The following is a 22,770-nucleotide window of genomic DNA, read 5'->3' on the forward strand; positions in this document are numbered from 1 at the left end:
GAAGCTAGGCCCTCACTGTGGTGAGTGGCAGGATGAATACCAGTCACCTCCATGTCACTGATGAAGAGAGGGCTGTGTGGAGAGGGGAAGTGGGCATCAGTCAGGCCCTCAGCCCAGGTCTTCTGCCCTGGGCTCTTCCCACAGGACAGCTGAGTGTCTCCTACTCCTACCTGTCAGTCACCTGGGATGACCTTCCTTTGGAGGGCCATTTTTTTTTTTTAAAAAAGAATGTATGGAAATGCACTGGGCAGCAGCTCAAGGAATGTTCTGGAATTGCCCCTTCAGAGGCTTGACAGGCTCTAAGGACTGCACAGGAAGAAGAGGGTATTTCCCAGAGGGTAACGAGAAATGAATTCTAGCTGTAGGGAAACCTAGGCTTGGTTTCCCTTCCTGTTTTGTCCCTGTAACCCCTCCCCCACCACATCCCCCTCCTGAGGCCTTCTTCTGCTACTCCGTGGCCATTGCTTCATGTCCCCAGGAGCCCCCTGCGACCTCCCTTCTTTGAGAGTTCTTGGAAATCCCACCCAATCACTCCTCTCACCCCACACACCCATGCACAAGACAGTGTAGGGCCAGCCACTCTGGACTGTAAGCATCTAGTTACTTATCTGGCAGTGTTCCAAGGCCTGCCTTCAGAAAGGAGCAGGGCCCTTGCTAGCACCTTTCATCCACGATCAGCTGTTTATTGAGCACATAAGTGAGCTGAACACCATGCTGAGTGCCTTGGGCTCTACGCAGAAGCAGGAGGAAGTCCCTGGCTTGGGAAGTTCACAATCTCGTCTGGGAGGAAGGAGGAAGGATCAGAGTCCAAGGCCCCAGCCCCAGCCCCAGCCCCAGCAATGATTGTTCAGGGGAGAGGATGGGTGACATCAGGCAAGCTGGACTGGCAGGCCATCCTGGGGGTCTGAGTCTTGATAGAAAGACCATTTCCTGGGGCCGAGGGAATGGGCGTGGAAGTGGTAAGAGCCAAGTAGATGAGCTCCGGAGGCTGAAATGGCACCCTTGGGCTTGAGTGAGCTGTTCATCTGCAAGACAGGTCTGGCTAAAGGAAAGGGCAGGGACTGGGGTGTGGAGTTCTAAGGGACCAGGACATTGAACTTGCTTCAAATGGCAACATGGGCCAACAGGAGAGTTACTGTGCAATGCAGGAGGCCATGGCCCCAGAGCACCTAATTCTCCACTGAGGCCCAGGGTGAGAGGTCCAGCGTATCAATGGCTGAGCAGTTTACAAAGTCTTGGGGGTAGCTGTTGGCCTGGAATGGGTTCAGTGGGACTGTGGTGATGTGAGTGTTGTCACAGACCAGGCGTGAGAAGGACATTTTTCGCAGAGAGTCTTGCTGCTTCTCTGTGAAGACCCCAGGGTTTTCCCACCAGAACCTGCAGAGACAGAAGCGGGGTCACTCCAGGGTCACGTCCAGCTGCTGGCCTCTCCCCACTCTGCCAAAGGAGGTCACTGGGCACATGAAAAGCTCCACCTGTGCTGGAGCTGGAGTTAGTCATGGCACAGGACAGTGGCCCAGTCACCTCAGAGAAGGGCTCCATCCAGGCCTCCTGGGTGGAGGTGTCACTTGCCTGTCTCCATCTCGGATCCGCTGGAACTGCTGGCCTAGGAGGCAGGCCAGGAGAGGCCCCACTCGGCCTCCTTCTACCAGGGGCTCAGCAATGGCCCCTATCCAGATGTCGATGTTGTCAGGGGTCTTGTAGAGATCCAGTAAGCTTCTGGCCAGCCTCTCGTTCCTCAGCACAGCACTCAGCTCCTCTAGCGTCTGTGGCTGTGAGAGGTGACAATAGCCTCTCCAAGAGTTGTACCCTGGGGTGGAGAGGCTGAGGCTGTTTCATCCCAGGGACTTCCTGCTCATGGTTCCCCTTGGGGACAGACCCACTCCAGCTCCATAAGCCCCCAAAGTCTAGACTCACAGTCTTTGGGACAGGGGAAGTAGTGAGCCGTGGTTTTCTGTGTGTGGCACTGCAGTTGGGGAATAACTAGCAGCTTTCCTGGTGACTGCTACGGGCCCTAAGCTAAGCACTGTACAAATGTGTAAACTGAAGGAGAGAAATGGCCCAGAACTAGTCAATGGCACAGCTGGGATTTGAACTTGGGCAGTTTGATTCTTAACTACATTAAATTGCCATTACGGGTATCAAAAAAAGTTCCAGTGGTCATTGGCTTCTCTCTATTGTTTTCTTAATGTTTTCTGGGATTCTAAGCTCATTTACAAGGTAGTTGTTGATCTCCTTTACAGGAGAGGAACTCCAAGATGGTACCAGGTATGTGCTCCTGTCTCTGCATTAGGGAAAATGAAAGATTCCATTTCAGGGATGAGCAACATGGGTTTTAAAAAACTGGCCTGCCTTCTGTTTCAGAATCGATCAGATGCTCAGGGTTACAGAGGAGAATCTCCAGGGACCCTAGAAAGTAGCTACAAGTGCTCCAGGCTGGGCCAGACCCTTGGCCCACTTACCAGGCTGCCCATGGTCCCGGCAGCGCTGGATGTTGATGGCAGCCAGGTCGAAGCCATGGATGGTGCGCGTCGGCTGGAAGAGCTTGTTGCGTACTTCTCCTGTCATCATTTTATTCTGATTCATCAACTTGGCCTTCTTGGCCAGCAGGCCCCGAACCAGAGGATCAATTCCACCTGCAACGGGAGACCCAGAGGTCATCCTTAGGATGGAAGAGGAGGAGGACGTCTCCCACAGCCAGCCCCTCCCTCCACCAGACAAATTACCTGTCTAAAATAGGGCCAACTAAACATCTCTGGCTGGAAACAGCAAGAGAAGAAGATAACACAGGTGAGCTCAGGGAAAGGGGAGTCCAGATTGCCCACTCCTGGGGTGTTAGGAAGGGCCATTCATGGGACGGTGGCATGAATATAAATATCAAGACTGTTTTCAAGTTCTAGTTCATCGAGTCAGCTCCTTCTCTTTCCATCCATATATTGCCTTGAAGAACACTGCAGCATGGGAAGACGGGGGTGGGGGAGGGGTGGGGGATGGGGGGGATGGGGGGGGTGCACATCTTTAAGAAATGGCCCTGGCTTGCTAGGCCCTTACTAAGCTAGTTTCAGCACAGAACAGACTGGAGTAAAGGACAGTTGCATCTAACCTCTGGTACCTCATGGGGTGGAAGGTTCTAGAAGAGAGCAGAGAAGAGCTATTTGAGAAGACCATGAACTCTGTCTTCACAGGGCAGAGAAGCCCTAGGTCATAGAGAAGAGGTAAGGAAATCCCAGGCAGCTTACAAGTTAGAAGGAAGAAAGGAATAACTGATAACCTCTTGTGTGTTAGGAATCATTTTAGGGTTCTCTACACATCTATTTCCTTTAACTTTTTGGATATCCTGACGAGATGGGTACTATGATTGTCCCTATTTTACAAACAAAGAAAATGAGGCTCAGTTAAGATGAATTCACTTGCCCAAGGCCCCACAGGAAGTGCTTGCAGTCTGACTTCCAGGCCAGGTGTCCCTAACAGCAAGCTGCAGCCAGGGGGAGTCAGGAGAGGGAGGGCCCTTTCCTGATTGGACATACCGTCTTTGACCATCCTCCAGGTGTTGAAGAAGAGCGTGTGCAGGGGGAGTTCCGGTTCTGGACCCCATGGCTGATAATTCTCATCCAGGCGGGACACAGTAGGGGGGATCTCCAAGTGACCAAAGCGGAATGCAAATGTAAAGACGTTGGAAATTCGGGGATCTACGGATTCATTGTAGCCTTGGTATGGGGGGATCCACTTCTGCATCTCAGCACCTAACACGATGGGTAGGTAGTCCCTAAAGGTGATAATCTAGAGGGAGAGGCAAATGAGGAAGAAAGAATGTGAGAAGGCTTAAGCCTCTACAGAGGGAGGCTGAAGAGGAGCTGCCACCAAGGGGCATGAGCAGTCAAGGGTGGCAAACAGCCTTTGTACCTTGTTTCAATTCCTATGACCGTGGCAGACATTGTTAATCAAACATGACATTCTTTCTGTGATCTCACATGATTTGTTTCCACATAGGCAAATCAGTCATTTGAATTTGGCATTTGATATATACGTCTCCATGCTTCTTTGCTCTAAGTTTATGACCTTGGTGCGAAAGTGGCAGTGCTCATATGTCATTTAAATGTAACAATGTCTTATTATTAAACTTTTCCTCACAGGCTAGGGCAAGAGGGATGATGAACTACAGAAATGAGTCAGGGACCACCAAGGGAACTTCATTCCATCCCCAGTTTTGAAAGAAGTGCTGCACCATAGAGAGGCTGATTCCTGGTTTGGTTTTACTCAAATTAATGAATTACTACAAAAAGAAAAAAAAATCTCAATATTTATCCTTTCTTTCTTTGTCTATATGATGCCTATTTTGACACAGTTTTAAACCTAGAGAGCATTTCCTCTCTGTCAATTAACATTTTCCACGTTTCGACCTAGCTTTCACAATTATTTTAAACGTGTGCAATATTCTAATGCATTCATTGAGATTTACTCTCAGGTTGGTTTCTAGTCTGTCCATGGCTTAGCCTGTGGGGATATCATCCGACCAGCAGGCACTCTGCTCCCCAGGCTGTAGAGGATGCAGGAGACAGAGCCCTGCCTCTGGCCACAGTGACTGGCCCATCTGTGGCTCCAGAACAAGCTGGTATGATTCTATCTCAGGAATTTAGATTCTGGATATAGTTATTTCAGATGGTGCTTAATTTGAGAGGACAGATGAGATCACATGGGTGGTTATTTTTTTACCATCTACTGGAAAGCAGAGAAAACCCATCTGCATTGAGAGTGGAGAAGTAGAGAGAGGAGCAGGGAGGAGGGAGCTAGCAAGAGTAGTTGCCTAACTTCCAGATGATTTCCATTTCCTGGTTTAACCCTGGATGAGGCTTTAACCACTCTGCTGACTATGGGGGTCCCAGGAGAAACCCTTCTCATCTTCCATTTGACACTTCGATGGGGTTGAACCTAACTGAACATCTGAACTAGACTGAGTTGTTTTCTTGTAGGCCCAAAAGCCTTGTAATGGATGAACTTGTGTCCCCTGCTCATCCATATGTCAAAGCTTCCAATGTGTGCATATTTGAAGATGGAGTCTTTAAGGAGGAAACTGAGGTCATATGTTGGTACCCTAATCCAGTAGGGCTGGTATCCCTATAGAGAGGGAGAGAGGGAGACAGAGAGGCAGGACAGGAATGAGAATGAACAGAGAAAAGACCAAGAGAGGACATGGGGGAAAGATGACTATAAGATAAGGAGAAAGACCTGAGGAGAAACCAGACTTGCCAACACCTTGATCTTGAACTTAGCCTCCAGAACTGCCAGAAAATTCTGTATAAGCCACCCTAAAATATTAACACTCTAGTATTTTGTTAAGGCAACCCCTAGCAAACTAATACAATATTTAACTCATGCAATCTTCAGGCAGACTTTTTTTTTATTCTGTTGGGTGATTTCCTACAAACATCTCCAAAAGCATGATTTTGGGTCCTGATTTTTTTTTTAATATGAGAATACATCTCTTTGATAAAAAAAAAAATAGGTGCATGAGACGTCTGGTTTTAGAGTGGAGTAGACTCATTTTACCTTGCTCTACTCTACTGAATATAATTAAGAACCCTGGAAATTATTCATCAGGCAATAATAAGAGGGATCTAAAAGCTCACAAAAAAGAAGATGGATTGGTTGGGAACCTCAGGACTTGAGGAATGTCAACTTGAGGAATGTCATACCCACAGACTGGGAGCAGAAGAGGCCGTTGGAGAATAGGAACAGGTAAAGAGAAGCCAAGAAAAGCCTCCTGTCTCCTTCTAAAGCGCTAGGACGAGGGAGAGCCAGCACAGACTCAGAGGAAAGCCCCAGTCCCCGCTTCACACCCTGAGTCCTGGGGAAGCCCTGCCATCCCAGCCTTCCATCCACAGTCCACGCTGGCGGGTGGTCTGATCAGCCTGCAGCCGTGGCAGCAGTGAACACTGTGTCCCTTTGCTCTTTACCTTTGATTTTCACCAGGGATACCCAAGTATGTGGCTTCTGCTTCCCCAGAAGGTTGCTTAGCAACAGCTGACAGCCAGGAAAGAACCTTCTTGCACTGTAGACAGGACCAGCTGGGCTAAATGGGGAGCTCAGAAGCACCAGAAGAATGAAGCAGACCAGATCAGCATAGGAAGGGCTCAAGAAACTAAGCTGTCACTGGAACTAAAAAGAACCAGAACCTTCGTGCTAAACTTAATCAAGGTACCTGCATGCTAAAACAGATTTTTTTTAAAAATATATTTTTTTAAGTTGTAGGTGGATACAATACCTTTATATTATTTATTTTTATGTGGTGCTGAGGATCGAACTCAGGGCCTCACTCGTGCTAAGCAAGCACTCTACTGCTCAGCCACAACCCCAGCCCCTAAAACAGATTTTAAACAGGATCAAGCGTCTCCTAATAGAAAAGCCAAAATGCCTTAAGAAACAACTGAAAGTCATTCATAATACCAAGAACCAGGAAAGCCACACTGGTGAGCAAAGACAATCAACTGATGCCTCTAGAGACATGAATGTTGGAATTATCTGATAAAGATTTTTAAAGCAGCCACTTTAAAAATGTCTCAATAACTAATTATCAATTCTCCTCAAGAAAAGAAACGAAGGACAGAATATCTCAGCAAAAAGCAGAAGATGAAATAGATGAAATTATGGGACTGAAAACATAATACCTGAAAAAAAAATACTTGAATAGACTCAATAACAGTAGAGTGGACATAACCAAGGATAGAAATGAAGACAGATTAGTAGAATTTACTCAATCTGCACATCAGAGAGAAAATACACTGATTAAAAAAAGGAAAAAAATAAATAAACCTCCAGCAAGACAGAGTCACTGGTTCTGTAGGACAATAACAAACTATCTAACCTTCATATCAGTGGAGTCCCAGAAGCAGAGGAGAAAGGGAGTGAAACTGAAAAAGGATTTAAGAAAAAAATGCCTGAAATTTTCTCCAAATTGGTGAAGGACATACATTTACACATACAAGAAGAGGAATGAACCCAAAACAAGATAAACCAAAAAGAAGTTCACTCCAAGACACATGACAATTAGATTTATGAAAACTAAACACACAGAAAAAGTTTTAAAAACTGTCAAAGAGAAGCGACACATTACCTAAAAAGAAATATCAATTCATGTAATAGCAAAATTCTCATCTGAAATCACAGAGGTCAGAATGAAGTGGAACATTTTTTAATGTGCTAAAAGAAAAGAATTGTCAATCCCAAATCTAACATCTGGTGAAACTGTTCCTCTGGAACAAGAAGACAGTAAAGACATTCTCAAATAGAGGAAAGCTAAGAGAATTTACTGCTAGTCCATCTACCCTTAAAGAATGGCTACAAAGTTGGGTGTGGTGGTGCATGTCTGTAATTCCAGTGGCTTGGGAGCCTGAGGCAGGAGGATCACAGGTTCGAAGACAACCTCAGCATCTTAGCCAGGATGTGAGCAACCTAGTGAGATCCCATCTCAAATAAAAAAATAAGAAGGGCTGGGGATATAGCTCAGTGGTAGAGCACTTGTCTAGCATGCACAAGGCCCTGAGTTTAGACTTTACAATCACACAATGCATAATGGCAAAAAAGTAAGCATAATCAATTATTTTCTATCCTATAGGTTTCTTTAATAATATTTTATGACTGGAAGCTCTATATGAGGTGGTGCTAAATGTATATAGAGAAAATACTTAAGAAGAATTAAACTTAAAAAGTAGGTCAAGTAAAAGGAAAGCATTCTGACATTTGCTACCAAAAGCACAATCCACAAGAGAAAAAACTCACAAAAATGAGCCTCATTCAATTTAAAATTAAAAGTTCTTGGTCTGCAAAAGACCTGTTAAGAGGATGAAACCCCCCAAAATAAAACCAAAATCAAACAAAACAAATTACCATGCATATGGAAGAAAAAAATACTTGCAAGTCACATGTCTGATAAAGGACTTGTGTCTAGAATATGTAGAGAACTCTCAAATCTCAATGTTAAAAGACAACAGCCCAAGAATACATGAACAGAACATTGAAGAGGCTACACAAATGGCAAACAAGCACATGAAAATATGTTTAACATCACTAGCCACTAAGGAAATGCAAATTAAAACCACAATGAGATACCACTACCGACCTATCAGTAAGGGTAGAATAAAAGATAATAAGGATATCAAATGTTGAGCAGGATTCAGAGAAACTGGATCATGCATACATTGCTGGTGGGAATGTAAAATGGTACAGCCAGTCTGGAAAATAGTTTGGCAGTTCCTTTTAAAGGCAAAAAGGACTTACTATATGACCCAGTAATGGTACTCTCAGGCATATATTCCCTCAAAAAAAAAAAAACCACCTTATTTTCACACAGAAACTTATACATGAATGTTCATTGCAGCTTTATTCATAGTAACCTTAAACTGGAAGCTATCTAGATATCCTTCAATAAATGGTGGTAATACACACCATGCAGAAGGAAGAACTATAGAAATGCACAACCATTTGAATGAACTTCACAGAAATTATGCTAAATAAAAAAGCCTATCTCAAAAGGATATATACTGCATCATTCCATTTATATAAAATTTGTGAAATAGCATAATTATTGAGATGGAGAATAGATTGGAATTTTGCAGGGGTTAGGGACATAGGGGTGAGGACAGAGATAGTTCTAAAGAAGTAGCATGAGATGGTGCAGTATCTTTATTGTGGCAGTAGTCACATAAAGCTATACCTGTGCTAAAATTGCATGGAGCTTCACACACACACACACACACACACACACACACACACACACACACACACAATTCCATTTATGACTAGTAAAACCTGAACAACGTTAACTTCCTGGTTTTGCTACTGTACCATGGCTATGCAAGATGTCAACACTGGGAGAGGCTGGGTTAAGAGCCCATGGACCTCTCTGTACATTTTTTTGTTGGTTTGTTGGCTTGCTTTGCAACTTCTCAAGAAGCTATAATTATTTGAAAGTAAAATGTTTAAAAAGTATATATAGGGTAAATATCAACCAATCATTCCAAGTCTTTCTAGTTAGATGATCAAATCTGCAATACCAGCTGAGTGTGCCCATGACACGTGGGTTAGGTGTAGACAATTAAAAAAGGAAGAGAATCAAATCAAAAGAGTACAGGTCACTGCTCTATAGCAGTCCCAGGAGGAATGCTGCCTACAGTCCCAATGCTGGCACCAGGGCAGGCATGCTGAGGCACCAAGGTATGAACAACTCTCTGACACTCGGAACCCAGGGTTTCATTTTGGGACAGAGAAGCTGAAGAAACAAAAGGGGGAGGATTTTAAAGAGCAAGACAATGGAAGAGAAGCAGTAAGGAGAGGAAGGGGCAGGGAGGTGTGGAGAACAGCAGAGGTGGCTTGGGGTACCACAGTGAGCCGAGGACAGAGCCTGGAGCAGGAACCGGGTGCCTGGCAGTGGGTTCCTGCACCTCCGTACCTGCATGAAGGCTCCCAGGATTTTCCGAGCTTCCTGGTACAGCTTCTCTCCATCCCATTGAGGGTTGAGGGTCTTCAGTTCCCTGGCCAGCCGGTTGTGCTCTCGAAGAAACAGGGTGTGGGAAGTGGCCAGCAGGATCTGCTCTGAGGCTCGGGCATCTCCTGAAAGCCCAGAAGACAGGAAGATAGGTTCTCCCTGAGCAGAACTCGGTGACCAGCACAAAGACATGATATTGCCCGCAAGGTGCTCTCCTGGGGGCCCTCCAACCAAGGGAAGCCAGGTGGAGAGGGATAGGAGAGGGTGGAATCATAGCTTTGCATCTGAATTCTATACATGTATTCTTTAGCTGGGTGATCTTGGGCAGTTTACTTGACATTTCTGAGCCTCAGTCTCATAACTTAGGTGGGAAATTTTTTTATGAATTAGTACCCAACTTTCCAAGAAGGGCAGTTCAAATAAACAAACCTAGGGGCTTTTTACTTTGCAGAGTATCTTTGAAAATTTTATGAAAGCAGGTTTGAGGGCAGGAGCCTGGGTAAGGCTGAATTCCTCTGGGTAATAGAGGGAGAAGAATCTGGAGATGGGGCCTGATGGGGAGAAGGAAAGAAGCAAGGAGGGGGAGGCAGTCAAAATGGTGAAGATCGGGTGTCTCACCAGGGGATTTCTCCCTGTGTTCTTTAGGCTTAAGAAAGGCCTGTTAAGGGGCTGGGATTGTGGCTCATCAGTAGAGTGCTCGCCTAGCACGGGCGGGAGCCAGGTTCGATCCTCAGAACCATGTAAAAATAAAGGCATTGTGTTTATGCCAAAAAATAAATATTAAAAAAAGAAAGGACTGTTAAATTTGCTAATGCTTGGTGTTAGTGGCTATTTTTATGAAAAACTGGAAAGCACTTGGTTCCATGTTTGGATTGGTGTGGGGTCTATGTGGGCACACAATTCAAAAGATCTACCAAAAGTCCTTGGCCTATGGTCTGGCCTTCTGCTTTGTTAGGGTGGCCAGAGATTTGTCTTGGGAGAGTAAATTCTGGAGGGTATGTTTCCAGAAGCCAGAGACACAGAGGACCAGGAGAGCATGAACCCCTGGAACGAACAGAATCAGGAGGACTCTGGTTGTGCACAGATTGTGTGGAGAGGTAGGTTTGGGCTAAGGTTCTTCTTAATCTAGAACTTTCTTGTTGAGGAAAATGCCTTAATAAATGTATTAAAAATGAGACCAAAGATTCATCAACAAGAATGTTCACTACCTAAACACTAAGAAAACAAAGAGAAACTAGAATCGCCTCCAAAGAGGATCCAAAAAAAAAAAATCAATTTTGGTTAAGATATACCACAGAATATCAGGCAGCCATTAAAAATCTTGTTGTAGAAGAACAGATAATGATGTGGGATATGTTAGGTGAAGACATCAGATTATAGAGCATAATTTATAGTGTGACACATAAAACGATGAAGAACTATGTGAGAGAAAAAACTGGAAAGATTGGCATTAAAATATTAATGATTGTTGGTGGGTGGTGAAATTATATGGATTTTGTTTATGCTTTTCTGGACTTTTGTACTTGTTATACAGTGAACACATGTTCCTAGATTTTTTTTTCCATCTGGGCCGCTCTGCCAGTCCTGAATCAGTGCCACAGACATTGGTGCCTTCTTGTGCATTTTCCCAAAAGGATGTTGAGAAGGGAGCAGTGGTAAAGCTTCCCTGGATAATCCCTTGTCCACAGGCCCAGCATTCTCTTCCCAGCCTAGACTCACCTGCCAGGAAGCAGGGCACGCCAGCTGTCTTGTTGATAAACTCGCAGGGGCTAGGCTTCTTGGTGACAAAGGGCAGGTAGGGCAGCCCGTGGTCTGAGAACTCCTCGTTGACAGCCATGAGGCCCAGGGGGCTACTGAGGTTGCGCAGATTACTGGCCAGGCTTGGCTCAGAGCCATACACGAAGCTGGCATCCAGGAAGGAGGTTAGAGCATTGATTTGCTCTCGGACTAGTGACTGGTAGGGTGGAGTGGGGCAGACGAACCCAGCTCGGAAGAAAGGCATGCACTTCCCTTGAGTCTCCAACTTGGGGTCATTGGGTGGGAACTGCAGAGACATTGGGAGTGGGTGACTGGGCAGGAACAGCACACTAGACTGACAGCCTCTCTCCCTGGTCAGACTGGATACAAAGATGTGATGGTACCCTCCTGGAACCCTGGTGCCAGACACTGACCCCAGATGTCTCCTTAGGGACATTTCACTTCCCTGGCCCAACATGTCATGAAGTTCATTACATCCTGTGTGTAAAGAGCTGAGAGTAATAATTCATTATTTCACAGCAAAGGCTCTGAATTTCTGGTGGGAAGGATGTCCTAGGATCCCTGGACAGGGAAGTAGCACATGAGATGGGAAAGGGTTTTGTTAACAATTACTACCAACATAAGTAACCCTTTCTTTATTCTGGACCCACCAGATGCCAGGCATTAGGCATACTTTATCTCAATTCAGTTCTTAAAACCATGTAAAGTAGACCATTCAGACCCCTTTTATGCATAAGAAAACTGAGACTCAGAAAGGTTAAGTAACTTGCCTAGGCACTTACAAACTGGAAGGGAAAGATGTGAAATTCAGATCCAGATTGACCCCATTCCACAGCTCCTGTCCTTTATACCACAGCATGGAGCCTTGAATTGTTATTTGAGTGAATAAATAACACTCTAACTGCAAAGCCCACAAATAAGAAGAAAGGTACACCATTACAAGCTCGTCTCCCTGTCTGCTGGACATTGTCACCAATCCTTGCTGCTCACTGACTCATACATCAAGTTTCAGTTCCTTCTGGGAGACACAATCATCCTTCAGGATTCCACCAACTTTAAATACAGGATGAACCTCCTGGGATATTGGGAAAATGTAGAATCTATTTTCCAGTGTTTGGAGGAGCCTTGAGATTTTGCATTTCTAATAAACCCTCAGGTGATACTGATGCTGTTGGGTAGGGGATATAACCCCCCACCCAGCTTCCCAATTTTGCAATTAGTAGTTTACTTGTCCATTTCCCACACTGAGCCTTTGTCCTTGAGAGCAGGAACAGTGTCTTACTCACCTTCAAATCCCAGTGCTTGGTGCATTGCCTGGCACAGGGTAGATGGTTAATGTCTAATTACTGAATAAATGAATGCATGAGGGAGGTTTGGAAAGCTATCAAATCAGCATCCAAGATCCATCATGAGACCCTGGTCTTTAGGCTGGGAATGTCTGTTACATGGGGTGGGCACGGGGCTTGTCAAGGATGTCCACCTGCTGGGGCTTACCATGATGGGGAAGCAGTTGCCTCCCTGGATACAGTACTCATCACACTGGGTTTTGGAGTACTCGCTACTCCCCATCTCTGTATCAGGGGCAAAGTCCAGATCGTGGTCCACAACTTGACCCCACTGCATGAAGAGCAGGGACCTGTTTTGATCCAGAACACCATCCTCGTTCAGATAACCAGCAATCTGATTGGATACCTCCCGGGCCTACAGATGCAGAGAGAAAAGGAGGGCAGATTGAAGGAAAAAGTGTTTTGAGGATTCAGAGTCAATTTACTGAGCACAGTGAGCTTGTGAGGTGGGTAGCATTAGTCCACTTTGTAAATAAGGAGAATGAATCCTAGAGAGGTGAAGTCAATGCTCTCAGGTCCTGGCAGGCATGGTACTGAATCCAGGTCTGTATCCCTTGACCATGCACAAGGTCAGTGCTTTCTCCACTACTGAGAGGGGAAACAAAAGCCGGCTGCCCCTGAAGTAAGTGCCACAGAGGGGCCAGGTGTCTGGGCGTAGGACAGGGGCTCTGGGGAGGTGCTGCCAACTCAGTTGAGGCCAAGAGATAGGACCCCCCAGGCAAATGACAGCTGATGCACCCCAGGGGCTGGGGAAGGGTAGGCAGGAGCAGGATGGGGCAGGGAAGCCATCTGCCTGGAGACCCCAGGGTATCTGGCCTGTGGCAGCTGGGACGTGACCATCACGTGGCTGGACCCCAGGCTCTGCTGCCCTCTAGTGACATTTTGGGGAACAACCCACATCATCTCTACTGGTGACTCCGCCGCGCATCCCTCTAGCCTCCCACCTATTTCTTTTCGTTTCCCTTGCGTGTTTGGGGCGTGCATCGGTCCCCCTCTGTCTCCCATCCTTCACCCGCATCCTCGAGGGCGCGCCCCACCCTGCCCGTCCGCGCTCACCAGCGGGATCGGGAAGCCGTTCCGCGTCCTCCCCGGCGTCCACCCGTAGGGCAGGGAAAGCCCGTCCTGGTACTCGGCGGGCAGCCAGCGAGCCAGGGCCCTGTTGGCGGCGCCCAGCGCCGGCTTCCTCCTGGAACCCAGCAAGACGGTCTCAGCCCTGGCCGTCGGTTCTGTAGCACTGAGTCCCTGAGGCCTGGGGTTCCAGGACGCACGACCCCGATGGGGACGAAGCCGGGAGCTCTGACCCAAAAAAGGGGACACCTGGAAGGTGCCTCTTAAATGTGGGGTCCTGAATCCCCACCCCCAAGGTGCGGGCCTCCTATGACCTGGTGAAAGGGGACACTTCCTGAGGGATACCGTGGCTCACTGGAGACATGCAATCTTTAGAAGGATCCAGAAGGACAAGGCGTGGGAGTTCTGCCTGGCTTGGCGGGGGCTGGGCAGGTGGGATGGGCGTGGTGGATGGAAGGCTCTGTCCCCCACACCCACCCCGGCCCAGTCACCTGTTGTTACAGTCTCCCGTGATGGTGCGGTAAGGACTGCCCATGTCGCATTTCTCTCCAGGAGCAGGGGCTTCACAGCCCACCTCCCAAGAGAGCAAAGTCAAGTTCAGGCTGGAGCCTAAAACAGAAGGGACACCAAAGGGACCTGGTTCTTTTTCCATTCTGAGGTAGGAAACAGGGTGTCAGCTCCCGGTTACCCAGAACAAGATAGAGATCTCATCACTTGCGAGATAATACCAGTAAATCCACCTGACACAGGAGGCTTAAATGTTGCCTCCACTGACAGAAGTGGTGACACCGGGTTTGGAACAGGGAGCCTGTGTTTATTGACCTTAGCACTTCCTCCAAGTAGAGGCCTCACAGATGGTATTACACAAAGAACGCCCACACCCCTCATTAGGAGCTGGCAATGTGACCTTGGTAGGTCTGAGTTCATTCATCTGCAAAAACAGCAGTGGTCTAGCTGTCCTCTAAGCACCTCCTGGCTCTGCCAGTCTGGCCTATAGCTCTCAGGGGGGAAGGAATGCCAGCTTCCAGCAGGCACTGCAGCTCTTGGCAGCCTCTGCTCTTTTCTGTGGGGAGATGATTCCTCCTGACCCCAGAGGGCTAGTGAGTTTTCTGTACCTGTGACGTTGGTCAAGGACGACTCCTGCCTCAGTCTCTTTAAGGACTCCTCCCACACCTGCCCATTGCAGATAGCTACTCGGGTTTGGCCTTTGGCTTGCTTGAGGTACTGTGAGAGATGTCGGGTGGTGGGAGTCTCAGACATCAGGGAGGACTTCAGCCTACAATGGAGAGCAACAGGGGGTCCTGTAGAAGGGAGTTGGTGGCCCATTGGAGGAGCATGGAGATGGTGTGTGCACAGGGAAGAGCCCCTGGGGTGTGGGCAGCACTTAGGATCTTTTCTTCATTTTTCTTCTAATACCTCTGGAAAACTTTTTCAGGGAGGAGGAAGCTACAGTGGTCGTTAGGTGTGTGTCAAGCTCTGAGGGAAGGTGGGGAAATGGATGAGAGCAGTCCCAGAGGGTAGTACTGGGCTGTCCTGAAAACTACCTAGGACCTATGACATAGACTTGAGGAACCCCTTGTTTTAAATTAGGTATATGACAGCAGAATGCATTTTGATTCATTGTAAACAGCTGCAGCACAACTTTTCATTTTTCTGGTTGTACACAATGTAGCATTGATCCATATGTGCAGTCATACATGTACCTTGGGTAATGATGTCCATCTCATTCCACCATCTTTCCTGCCCCCATGCCCCCGCCCCAACCCTCCCTCCCCTTTGCCCAATCAAAGTTCCTCCATTTTTTCTATGTGCCCCTCTCTCATTATGGATCAGCATCCACTTATCATAGAGAACATTCGGCCTTTGTTTTTTTGGGATTGGCTTACTTCGCTTAGCATGATGTTCTCCATCTCCATCCATTTATCTGCAAATGCCATAATTTTATTCTTTTTAAATACTGAGTAATATTCCATTGTGTATTATGCCATAGTTTCTTTATCCATTCATCTATTGAAGGGCACCTAGGTTGGTTCCACGGTTTAGCTATTGTGAATTGAGCTGCTGTAAACACCGGTGTGGCTGTTACTATAGTATGCTGATTATACTGAGTAATGGGATAGCTGAGTCAAATGGTGGTTCCATTCCAAGTTTTCTAAGGAATCTTCACACTGATTTTTAGATGGTGAACTTGCCCTTTCTTATCCCTCCCTTCCCCCAGCTCAGCCGCCAAGGAGGAGGAAGAGGGGAAGTCCAGGAAAGAGGGAGAAGGTCACTGGGCTCCCTCCCCAAGCCATTCTGAGCTGAGGGAAGTGAGCAGCCTGGGGCTTTGTCTCATGCTGACCTTTTAATTCCTGAAATGATACTGCTCTGGGACCAGAAGTGACTAGAGAACATTTCATCATCAAAAAGTCACCCAAAGAGTTATGGGACTGCTTCAGAGTTCATTCAAGGGCAAGGAGGAGAGAAGCCCTAGGTTTAGTATTAGGGACAGAATAAGAGGAAAGAATAAGGGTATTTCTACTGGGTGCATGGTCCCTCTTGTCTCTTGTCAGCTCTCAATGGAATGTGGGGTCCTGAGTGCAGGAATCCAGTCTTCCTTGTGTATGTCATGAGTCCCAGTCCCTTCATGGGCGGAGGGTGGCTGATTGTGCTGGTGCCCTGGGGGATCCCAAGCTCTCTTGAGTGTGTTCTTTCCCTAGTTGTTGTCAGTGCAGCCACTAATAGCTGACCCTGTGACCTCGTTGGGCACTTTTTTTCTGAGCCATTGGAGCTCCCTGGCTGGAGGTCCCCAGGAGTAACACGAGTATGCTCCAGTACCTCCCTGTAGCCCCTAGCCTGCAGCCACATCTGCATGATGTGGGTAGGCAAAAGCCTTGCTCCTATTCTCCAAGCTGGGACAGGCTTTGGGGTACACCTTATACTCCAGGTCTCCCTGTGCATCAGGCTGAAGTTAGACCTGAACCCACATCCTCACTTAACTTCCTTCTTTTACTTCTCTTCCCTTCTCTTTTCATTACAGCTTCCCTGGGAGACCTCCCGTTCAGAATTACCTGCAAGCAAATCCAGGCCTTGGTTCTGCTCCTGGGGAACCTGACCCAAATTAGTCCATATTAATTAAATGAATGAAGATCTTCTGGTGAGGCCCAGTGGCTCTAGCCAGGCATGGTGGCACGTGCTTATAATCCCAGCTACTCAGGAGACTGAGGCAGGAGGATTGCAAGTTAGAGGCCCACCTGGGCAATTTAGCAAGACCCTATCTCAAAGTAAAATGAAAAGCATTGGGGATGTAGCTCAGAAGTAGACTGCTCCTGGATTCTATCTTCAGTACTGCAAATAAAACAAAGCAACAAAAAGACCTTCTACTTGGAGTCTTTCTGAGATGAGTACACATAACCCAAAGAAACATTAGGCCAAACAGAAAGAAGTCTCTACAGGACTAGATGAGATGTCCTTTCTAGATACTTTAGAGGCTGAGGATTTTAGGAGATGGGAGCTATTGTCCCTCCTTGACACATACTTGGGGGTGAGGGGCAGGCGGAAGGACAAGCTTTATAATTGCTTTGGCTCACTGGCTTGTCAGAGCTGACCTAGATACGCTGGTTGTTACCAGGAATCCTGTGAGGGGAAGTACGCATATGCATCTCATATACATACCTGGTTCGGGAATCCAGGAAGGCCTTGTTGACTTGGACCTTGACCTGACTCACAGCATCTGAGATGGAAGCAGTGCTGTTGAACTGAGCTAGCGGGTGGGGAGGAAGGAAGAAGCAGAGCATCAGACACCACTCACTGGAGAACCTCTCGCTTCTGTCTCCCTCTTTCTCAGTCATTATCCCCACCAATCAAATCTGAGCAGTCAGAAGATCAAGACTAAGAAACTTTGAGAAGACTCTTTAAGGGATGGAAGCACAGAATGGGATGAGTACTCTCTAATCTTCAACAAGATGTCAAAATTACTCTTCCAAATTCTTCTTGAACACCCAGTGATGAGATTATTGAGTATCTGGTGTAACCACCCAAGTTGTCTGGGGCTCCCAGGCTAGGGGGATTTTTTCTGGCTCCTTGGGGTGATGGTTCCATGGACCATTAAACAAGTCTGTCAAAATTTGACTGAGCTGACATGGTGGCACTGTAATGCCAGATTCGTGGGACCCCAATAGACCTCTGGGAGCCGAATCTGATGCAATCACACAAGAGCCTTTATTGCAAGCTTGAGCCTGGACTCACAACCGTTTCTGACACAGCGGTCCCAGAGAGAGAGAGTCCCAGTCCTTTTTCCAGTGAGATCTTATAGGTTTGGGGGGGATACTCTATGCGTCACAACATCACACAGCAAATAATTCCATACTGCAGGAAAGTCAAACAACAACTCTTAACATTGATTAGCACATTCACTGGTGGGAACAAGTTGGGTAGGGGTGATTGGTTAGTACAAGAGGGAGATTCCTTTGAACTGATTGGTTTAGGCCATGAGGGGTGTACGTGCTAAACTACATGGTTTTCCAACATGTTATCAACCACCATGAACTACTGGAGGGTCATCTGGCACCCCAGGTATTTTCCCTGTCTCATGCTGATTGGAGGTGGCTAGGGGGGTTGCTATGGGTCCTCACATAGCCTAACGGACAAACAACTCAGCAGGGTGGGTATGTGCTTAGGAGTGCTCTGTGGGTTTTTCCCAGGACAAGGATCATGCCCCCTTCCTTAGGACAGGCCTTGAGGTAGAAGCTGCTGTTATTTATTTATTTTCAAAAATGGAGTCATCAGTTTCTCAGAACACACCTGTAATTCCAGGGACTTGAGAGGTGGAGGCAGGAGCATTGCAATTTCAAAGCTAGCCTCAGCAAATTAGTGAGGCCCTAAGCAACTTAGCAAGACCCTATCTCAAAAGGAAAAATAAAAGGGCTGGGGATGTGGCTCAGTGGTAAAATACCCCTGGGTTTAATTCTTAGAACAAATAAAATAAAATAAAACAACTGATCACCAGGACTCTGAAGTAGGGAATGGAATGGCATGAAGGTAGAGGCAGGATTCCTTGTTTTCATTCCTTTTGGAGTCTGGAGTGTAAGGGGTAGTCTCCATTCTCTGAACAAGGAGAATGTGGTGGATTGAAGATCCGTCCAAAACTCATTGCCCCTTGGAACCTCAGAATGTGATCTTATGTTTGCAAATAATCTTTGCAGATATAAAATGAGGTCAAACTGGATAAAAGGTGAACCCTAAATCCAACCCTAAATTTTGTGAGTAGAGAAGTGGACACACAGAGCAGGCCATGAGAAGGCTGAGGCAGAGACTGGAGTCATGCAGCTGTGACTGGAGGACATCAAGGATGCCTAGAGCCACTGGAAGCTGCAAGAGGCAAGGAAGGATCCTCCTCTAGACTCTTCAGAGGGAGCATGACCTTGCCATCACCTTGATTTTGAATTTCTAGCCTCCTGGATTGTAAGAGTATAAATTTCTGTTGTCCTCAGTCACCCATGTATGCTGCTTTGTTACAGCAGCCCCAGGAAGCAAATACAATGTGTCACTTACCACTTGTGTTAGATGCTGCAGCCTGGAGTGAGATCAGGAAAGTCAGGAAGGCTGGGAGCCAGAGAAGGACCCTCATCACTAAAAGAGATTCAGGAATACGGTGAGTCTCTCTGGAGCTCTAGTGGTGGGGACCGAACTGCAGAAAGGAGAGAAAGCCCCAGAGAACACCAGACACCCTAACATGGGAACAGGAAAGGGAGAACCACACGAACTCATTAAGCATCTATTGTATACACAGGCTCGTTGTAGGTACTGAGAGAGATGAAAGAGGCAATGGTGGGATTCAGACTTAAGGCCCTGAGCTGTAGTTCTGTATTTGCTGTAGCCTTGATCTGTGATCTTGCCCAGTTACTTAAACTTCTCTGGGCCCCTGGCCTGCCCAGTAAAGGGTGAGACCCAGTGATCCAGGATGTCTGATTCTGCCCTGACATCCTGTGATCTGAGATCCTATACCTATTTTGTGCCTGATCCTATATGAGAAATGTTGTTACAAACCTCTTAGAGAGCTCTCTCCTCCCTCCAGGACATTTTCTTTCCTTCCCGTCAGTCTCCACTGGTATAGCACCAGAGTGGTGTGCCCAAGAGGCAAACACTCATGCCCCTCTTCAAAAACCCCACAGGACTTTCTCCTGCTTCAGAGAGTCAATTTGGTATGAAGGGTCCCCTGAGGCCACAGCTGTGTCCCAGGCTTCTTGGAGAGATTCTGGTTCCTGAAGTAACCCCTTCATCATGACATTTAACTCTGAACCTAAAGCAGCAGAGTAAAAATTTGACAAACTTTGTCTTTTTTCAGTATTGGGGATCGAAGTCAGGGCTATAAGCTAGGCAAGCACTCTGTCACTGAGCTACATCCCTAGCTGTATCCTGGGCAGCCTTGTCTTTTGATGAGGGTTTTCATTGGGCTGAGTGAAGTTGACTTAAAAGATCTTTTGAGGAGATTCTGGCTGCACTCTGGGGCAGGGGGTGCCATGGTGTGCAGATGGGATATGGTGTCATTATACCAGGCTCTTGACAGGATCCTCAGCCTTCAAAAGAGGGTCTGGCTTTTCTCTACATCACGATGTTCCCTGGTTGGACTCCAGAAACTGTCCAGGAGAACAACCTCAGATGGGCCACCCCCTCCGTATCTGCACAAAGCTCCCTGCAGTTCTGAAGCTTTGCCTCAGAGCAGCCCAGCCCACCTCCCAGACACTCCCCAAAGCGCCTCCCCGTGGGGCAGCCCGGACCAGAGAAAGAGAACCATGTCCCTGGACCATGTAATTTTGGCCTCCTTCACACACCTCAATCTTCCCCTCTGCCCTTGTCTCCCCAACCCCTGAATGATCTTTATTTGTTAAATATATTTTTTGTAAACAAACTTTAGAAAGAAGGCAAGATAAGAGAAAATATCTCTCTGGCCAAGAACTTCCCCCTGCTCCCCACCGCCACCCGCCAGGGAGAATTCTCCAACAGTTCAACCCCTCAGTGGGCTCTTGTCTTTAGACGTGTATGGTCCTGAGTTGGAAAAGCTGACTCTGTGACCTTCTCTCCCTGTTTCCCTTTCTTTGTGGGTGCGAGGACCACTTGAGGGTTCACTGAGTCAACAGAAATCTGCCCTTTCAGGCAAACAAAGATGTTGGTTTGGAAGTAAAAGGTTTGGTTGGCTTTCAGAAGAAAAAAGGTATGATTAAAACACACACACACACACACACACACACACACACACACCACACAGCAGGGCTGTGGTTGTGGCTCAGTGGCAGAGCGCTTGCCTAGCACATGTGAGACACTGGGTTCCATCCTCAGCACGACATAAAAATAAATAAATAAAATAAAGGGTCTTGAGTCCATCTACAACTAAATTTAAAAAAAAAATTTAGATGTACAAAATATTTTATTCATTTATGTGGTGCTGAGGATTGAAACCACTGCCCCACACATGGAAGGCAAGTGCTCTACCACTGAGCCACAACCCCAGCCCTACAACTAAATTTTTTTTAAAAAAAATCTCTGATGTTAAATTATTTAAAAAGAAGCACACAGCATATTTACTATCTTACCACTCAGGATAGTTCAGAGCTCTAGAATATTTATTTATTCATTTATTTACTTATTATGGTACTGGATTGAACCCAATGCCTCATGCTTGCTAGGTAAGTGTTCTACCATTGAGCTTCATCCCAGCCTTTTACAATTTTAATTTGAGACAGTTTTGCTAAATTGTCCTGGCTAACCTTGAACTTGCAATCTTCCTGCCTCAGCATCCAGAGTAGCTGGGATTACAGGTGTGCATCCTTGCACATGGCTAGAACCTTTTCATTCTGCAAGACGGAAACTCTACTCATTGAAACCAACTTCCCATTCTGTCCCTGCTCCAGTCTCTGGCAACCTCCATATCACTGAACAAGGACTGATGGGCACGTGAGCATTCGTTCTATTACTCTTTGAATGACTTAAGGACACGAATTATGATTAAAAGATCAAACTATGAAAAATGGCCTCATCAGAGACTGAGGAAGAAAAAAATATCACAACTGAAAGATGAAATTTGAGAAATCTGAGCAGGAAACAAAATTGAGATACTTGTTTCTCCACTCCTTTTCTTTGAGACATTTTTCATGCTTTCCTCCCTGGAAAATTAGGGAGGGAGGAATTCGAGGTCAAAGCTGAATAATTTTCTGTGTCTTGGCCATGTTCCTGATTGGTATGAAGGAAGGGTGTGGTACAGAAAGCAGAACCAGGCAATTTGGGATCGTGCCACTGAAAGATGGGTATGCAGAAAAATTATGGAAAGACACTGTCAGCAGCCAAAACCAAGCAGGGCAAAGGGCAGGGGCCACGGGTTTCAGAGTATACAAAGCCAACAAGAGGCTTCTGTGATGTTTGGATGTTTACCCACATTCTTATCCTCACAGTTAAGGCAGAAAGCTTTTCTCAAGTCCCTGGGTTTTTGCCAAAGCCTGCAGCCTTTCCAGTGCCCCAGTCTCTGCCCCTCAAACGTCAAGTTGGTCCACAATCCCATGACTTGACTTATGCAATGTCCTCTATGCCTCATAAACTCTGGTAATTCTTTAAAACCCACACCAAATGCCTCTGTGAAGTTTACCAAATTCTCCAAAGTTAGGTCATTTCCGCACCTTCTGGTACTTTCTCTTACACTACTGTTTTCATGCCTGTGTCCCTATCAGCCCATAGCTCCTTAGGGCAATATCATGTGTGTTTCCTTTTCCAGTGCCTAAGCATAGTGTGGGTACTTAATAGGGGCCAGGTTGGTGCTGAATGAATGACAGAGCAGAGAAGTCTTCCATCTGGACATTACCAAGGGACACAGTGGTGTGTTCTCTTAGCAGGCTTATCACATCCTAGTGTACCTCAGAATCACCTGGGGATCTTGGTAAATGCACGTCTGCAAGCTCCCAGGGGAAGCTGCTGGTCTGTAGAACATACTCTGAGAATCATGCCTTTTGAGAGTTTGGCTCCCACACTACTGAGCACTCACCAAAGAGACTGGAGGAAGGCCTGAGAAGGGAAGGAACTGGTGGGATTCTTTTTCATGAATGGTAAGAACTCTGTTGAAGGTGGTAAATGAGCAATAGGAAAGCCAAA

General features: G+C 46.7%; 1 protein-coding gene across 2 annotated transcripts; it reads right to left on the reverse strand.

Annotated features, from left to right (window-relative positions):
- Positions 1-1,169: 1,169 nt before the first annotated feature.
- On the reverse strand, positions 1,170-19,261 carry Lpo (lactoperoxidase). Of its 2 annotated transcripts, XM_026407347.2 has the most exons (12): positions 19,186-19,261; positions 17,308-17,395; positions 14,769-14,929; positions 14,145-14,262; positions 13,642-13,771; positions 12,734-12,940; positions 11,201-11,525; positions 9,446-9,606; positions 3,528-3,780; positions 2,463-2,636; positions 1,573-1,810; positions 1,170-1,377 (listed from the first exon to the last, which is right to left on the reverse strand). In XM_026407347.2, the coding sequence occupies exons 1-12, from the start codon at positions 19,259-19,261 to the stop codon at positions 1,170-1,172; spliced, it is 2,139 nt and encodes a 712-aa protein (XP_026263132.2). The 2 variants fall into 2 exon arrangements, with proteins under 2 accessions (XP_026263132.2, XP_077657115.1); XM_077800989.1 differs by lacking the exons at positions 14,769-14,929; positions 17,308-17,395.
- Positions 19,262-22,770: the final 3,509 nt, after the last annotated feature.

This window comes from Urocitellus parryii, chromosome 7, assembly GCF_045843805.1.
Source record: "Urocitellus parryii isolate mUroPar1 chromosome 7, mUroPar1.hap1, whole genome shotgun sequence".
Lineage (NCBI taxonomy): Eukaryota > Metazoa > Chordata > Mammalia > Rodentia > Sciuridae > Urocitellus > Urocitellus parryii.

What these genes read in the sequence shown, in the direction of transcription:
- Lpo (XM_026407347.2), bottom strand. Translation starts at nt 19,261, where the DNA reads ATGAGGGTCCTTCTCTGGCTCCCAGCCTTCCTGACTTTCCTGATCTCA. An exon ending in CGTGCCCTGCTTCCTGGCAG is followed by an intron (nt 9,607 to 11,200) that starts GTGAGTCTAGGC and finishes CTGGGCTTTCAG; the next exon opens with GAGATGCCCGAGCCTCAGAG. An exon ending in CGGATCCGAGATGGAGACAG is followed by an intron (nt 1,378 to 1,572) that starts GCAAGTGACACC and finishes CTGTCTCTGCAG; the next exon opens with GTTCTGGTGGGAAAACCCTG.